At 58.4% G+C, this 4512-nt stretch overlaps 1 protein-coding gene across 1 annotated transcript; it reads left to right on the forward strand.

Annotated features, from left to right (window-relative positions):
* Nucleotides 1–1551: 1551 nt before the first annotated feature.
* Nucleotides 1552–3602, forward strand: ZG16B (zymogen granule protein 16B). The gene is made up of 4 exons (XM_055365034.2): nucleotides 1552–1673; nucleotides 1760–1838; nucleotides 2039–2141; nucleotides 3142–3602. The coding sequence occupies exons 2-4, from the start codon at nucleotides 1769–1771 to the stop codon at nucleotides 3503–3505; spliced, it is 537 nt and encodes a 178-aa protein (XP_055221009.1). The 5' UTR covers nucleotides 1552–1673; nucleotides 1760–1768; the 3' UTR covers nucleotides 3506–3602.
* Nucleotides 3603–4512: the final 910 nt, after the last annotated feature.

Genomic DNA, 4512 nt, shown 5'->3' on the forward strand with positions numbered 1-4512 from the left:
CCTGGTGAGCCAGCACTTCCAGAGCCAGTCTGTGCATGCACAAAGCCCTTCTTTGCACCCATCTTCCTGGGAAGCATGTGGGGTCCACACACACTGGTCTTCCAGCCTGTTTCCCTGGGGGATGGGTGTGCAGTGGGAGTGTCCCCCACTCTCTCCACCCAAGTTTTCCACAGCCAGGGATCCACCACCCGGGCTCTCGGCATCTCCAGGTGGATGCGCCCGTGATTTCTCAGCTTTTGCTCTTTCCAAAAATTAGCGTTGTACACTCTCCCCCAAGGCATAAAGTCTAAGGCTCAGGGCAACCAGCCCGGGGGGCCTCCGCTCCAGGGAGGCCCTCACAGCACCCTCAGGGGGAGGTTCTGTTGTTATCCACAGAACAGAGGCCCAGAGAGGTGAAGCAAGTGCCTGCAGATCCCAGCCCCGCTACCTCAGGAAGCCCGGCTGGACCCACGTCTGGCTCCAGGGTCCTGTGTTGGTGATCACAGCCCTGTGGCTGTTCCCAGCGGTCACGGGCCCTGAGGAGCTTCAGTCCCTGGAACACACACAAGAGGTGTCCTAAGGACACGCATGGAACTGCGCTTGAGCTGCAATCTGTCCCCTAGTTCCCGCCTCGCTTGGGCATCCGACGGCCTTTATCTCTTCTCCCCTGATCCTTATCCGACACCCCAACTCTTCTGCAGACTCCAGTTCCTTCCCAATGCCCTGGGTCCTTCAGGGTCCTTGGGATGAGACATCTCCAAACACGAGCTTTTCTCAGCTGGCATCTGAGGGTGATGGCGTTCTGCCCACAGGCATCCGCCTGCACAGGCCTCCCTGACAAGAGGGGCTGAGGGGGAAAGGAGTGAGACAGAAAACCAGCAGGGCCCCGGGGACCAAGCCCTGGAGAAGCGCCAGTTCCCGCCCAGATGAGGGCCGACACCTCCGAAGGACCGGCCTGTGGGGTCGCCCTCCCCAGGCCCTCTGCCTCCCATCGTGGCATGGACTGCACCTTTGGTGTCCTTCCCTCCCATGGCCTCTGAGTCCCTGAACACTGGCTCATACCTGCTCCACCCAGATACAGCACAGAAGAGAGACCCAGGCAGCCTCTAAGGGCAGTGCCTTGAGGGCCAGTGCCTGGTGCACCTGCTGCACAGGGCACAGGACACAAAGGGCTGGGTGGTCCATTCAGGCTCTCTCAGGGCCCGCGTCGAGCTCGGCCTGGGTCCCAGGAAGCCTGCCAGGCACCAGGTGCTGCCTGAGTCTGAAGGAGGCCCTGACTCCAGGTCGCCCACGGCAGGAGTGGGCCCCACGGAGCTTCTGTGGACCCTTGACCCACCACCCTCAGGTGGAAGCCATCAGGCTGAGCTGGATAAGCCAGGCTCTCCCCACCTCTGCCATTCAAGTCAGTGCCAGTGCTGACTGGAGAGATCCCAGAGATACCTGTGAAATGCCTGTCACTGTTCTCAGCTTTGTTTATGTAGGCTGCAGAGCCAAGACAGCAAATACTGCACATCCGGGAGCCTCCCCAAGGCCGGCCCTGGGCCTTCCCCCAGGAAGAGCCCCACAGCGAGCTCCTTCCTGTTCCCCTGGTGGCCCCTCGCTCCTTCCTTCTGGATGGGGGCCCAGGGGGCCCAGGAGAGTATAAAGGCGATGTGGAGTATAAAGGCACAACCAGACGCCCAGTCACAAGCGAGGTAAGGTGCTTGGCTCCATGGGTGGGGCCCGGCAAGGTCACACTGGCCCTTGCTTTGGAGTCAGGAGGCCTCTCTTCTTCCCACAGAGCCCTGGGATGCGCCGGCCAGAGGCCATGCTGCTGCTGCTCACGCTTGCCCTCCTGGGGGGCCCCACCTGGGCAGGGAGTAAGTCAGCGGGGTCTGCCCTCAATCTCCCCTGCCTCCCTCCAGGAGATCCAGGGACTCACCCGGCCCTTGTCCCAGACTAACTCTGGTCACAGAACCATCCTGTCTGCTTGGAGGGGCGGGGTCCCCTGTTCTGGCAGAGGTCACCCCCATATCACCGCGTGGGGATTTTCTTCCCTTTGGGTCTCTCTTTTCTTCAGAGATGTATGGCCCTGGAGGAGGCAAGTATTTCAGCACCACTGAAGACTACGACCACGAAATCACAGGGCTGCGGGTGTCTGTAGGTCTTCTCCTGGTGAAAAGGTGAGTAGGGCTATGGTCATGGGCCCAACGCCATGTCCCCTCCCATCCCACAGTTTCAGGAACTCAGGGCAGGGGGTAAGCACCTGTGGCCACTTTTGCCACACATGCCTGGCTACTGCCGATGCTTCCTGGCTCCCGCTGATGCTTCCTGGCTGGAGCAGAGACGGTCAGACCGTCCTCCCTACCTTCTCCCTTCAACCCAAGCTCAACTCAACCAAAAATGGCCTCTCTGTCCCCATGCCTGATAGGAAAGTCAGGGGAAAGTCTGTCCGATTACTGTCAAAGAAGACAGGAGGTAAGGGTCAGAGTGGACCACTGACTGAATATGAGTCAACAGAAGTGTAAGAGGCAGAAATCCAGGGCCATTTCCTTAATATCGAGGTGTCTCTGCTGGAGGTCTGGGATGGATTTTTGCCCTGCATTTAGAAGTTCTGGGGTCCTGGGAGAGGGGAGAGAAGCCCAACAGCAGAGGAGACAGAGTGTGGGTGGGGCGAGCCGGAGGGGTGCATCCTGGGAGAGCACCAGGGTGAGGGAGGGGTGAAGATGAGCCCCGTCAGGGAAGCGCTGGCAAGTGTGGGAAGTCACCTGCCCCTCGGCCTGTGAGCTGCTCTGCTTGGAGTGACTAAGGCTCGGGATGTCCAGGCTCGGCCAGAGGCAGCTCATATGTGGGCCACAGTGATGGCAGCTGGTGCCTTCTGGGTCACAGAGACCTGGCACTGCACGCAGCTCTCCTCACCAGGATCTCAGTGACTCCTCCCAAAACTCACATCCACTTTGCAGATGGGGAAACTGAGTCCGGAGAGGCTGGGTAACGAGCTCAAGATCACAGGGCCCAAAAGTGGTAGAACCAGGGTTGGTGACCAGTGAGTCTGTGTCAGGGACCCAAAGTCTGATGGTGCTGGACTCTCTGCATCCCGGGAAGGAGGATGGGGGCGCTGAGGACCTGGGATGTGCTGGGCCATCCCAGATCTGGACGTCCAAAGCTTTGCCTCTCTCCCAGTGTCCAGGTGAAACTTGGAGACTCCTGGGACGTGAAACTGGGAGCCTTAGGTGGGAATACCCAGGAAGTCACCCTGCAGCCAGGCGAATACATCACAAAAGTCTTTGTCGCCTTCCAAGCTTTCCTCCGGGGTATGGTCATGTACACCAGCAAGGACCGCTATTTCTATTTTGGGAAGCTTGATGGCCAGATCTCCTCTGCCTACCCCAGCCAAGAGGGGCAGGTGCTGGTGGGCATCTATGGCCAGTATCGACTCCTTGGCATCAAGAGCATTGGCTTTGAATGGAATTATCCACTAGAGGAGCCGACCACTGAGCCACCAGTTAATCTCACACACTCAACAAAGTCACCCGTGGGTCCCTAGGGTGGGGTATGGGGCCATCTGAGCTGAGGCCATCTGGGTGGTGGTGGCTGATGGTACTGGAGTAACTGAGTCGGGATGCTGAATCTGAATCCACCAATAAATAAAGCTTCTGCAGAATCAGTTTATCCAGGATTGGTCCTTGGATCTGGGGTACAACCAAAGCCTTCCCTGCTCCTTGGAGACAAAGTCCCCAGTGCTGCAGCCCAGTGAACTGAGATGAGGGGTAGGGCAAAGGTGACTGCCGAGGACAGAAAGAGAGCAGCACCACCCCCTCAGAGGTGCTGTGGATCTCTGTGCCAGTCCCACAATCTTTGAAGAGTCAGGCTTCAAGGCCGCCACTCCCCACTGTCCCTCACCCCAGGCCCACCCAGCGGGCCTCTGCTGGCCACTCAGTCCCGGGATTCTCTGAGTGCTCAAGGGGCCTGAGGGAAGCCACTCACTCATCCATTCACTCAGCAAACATTTGCCAAGGCCGTGTCCTCACCAGGCTCCCCTGGCACTGGGGGTATAAAGAAGAGGCCAGGTTTCAGCTGAGTGCGTATACACTGTGGTGGGGGCTGGTGCAGAGGCAGATAGTGGCAGTTCACTTTGCCATCTGCATGGATGGGGACACATGCAGGTCGTTGTGCGTAGGCACCTGCCCAGAGATGAGGTGAGAGGGAAGTGCTTCAGGGAAGTCTTCCTAGAGGAGGCAATGTCTGACCTAAGTCTTAAAGGATGAAGGACAATTGGCCAAGTGGAGACAAGGGGAGGAGGGCATTACAGGTTGAGGGCTCAACATGAGCAAAGGCAGGAGATGCAGATGGCTGGGGTAATTTGTCACAGTAGCAACAGGAAATCAGTACAAGCCCTGGACTTGGCCCATTCTTCATGTCCCCTTCCCAAACCTCCAAGCCCACATGGGCACTTGCCAAGATCAGAGCTCCAGGGGCCTCCAGGGACGGGGTTTTCAGTCCTTTGGGACCATGATCCACAGAGAGAAATTGATCCTACTTGAGACACAGGAA

Source organism: Gorilla gorilla, chromosome 18 (assembly GCF_029281585.2).
Source record: "Gorilla gorilla gorilla isolate KB3781 chromosome 18, NHGRI_mGorGor1-v2.1_pri, whole genome shotgun sequence".
NCBI lineage: Eukaryota > Metazoa > Chordata > Mammalia > Primates > Hominidae > Gorilla > Gorilla gorilla.

Coding starts and splice junctions, on each gene's coding strand:
- ZG16B (XM_055365034.2), top strand. CDS start 1,769: ATGCGCCGGCCAGAGGCCATGCTGCTGCTGCTCACGCTTGCCCTCCTG. Junction 1,839..2,038: donor GGGCCCCACCTGGGCAGGGA/GTAAGTCAGCGG, acceptor TCTTTTCTTCAG/AGATGTATGGCCCTGGAGGA. Junction 2,142..3,141: donor GGTCTTCTCCTGGTGAAAAG/GTGAGTAGGGCT, acceptor CCTCTCTCCCAG/TGTCCAGGTGAAACTTGGAG.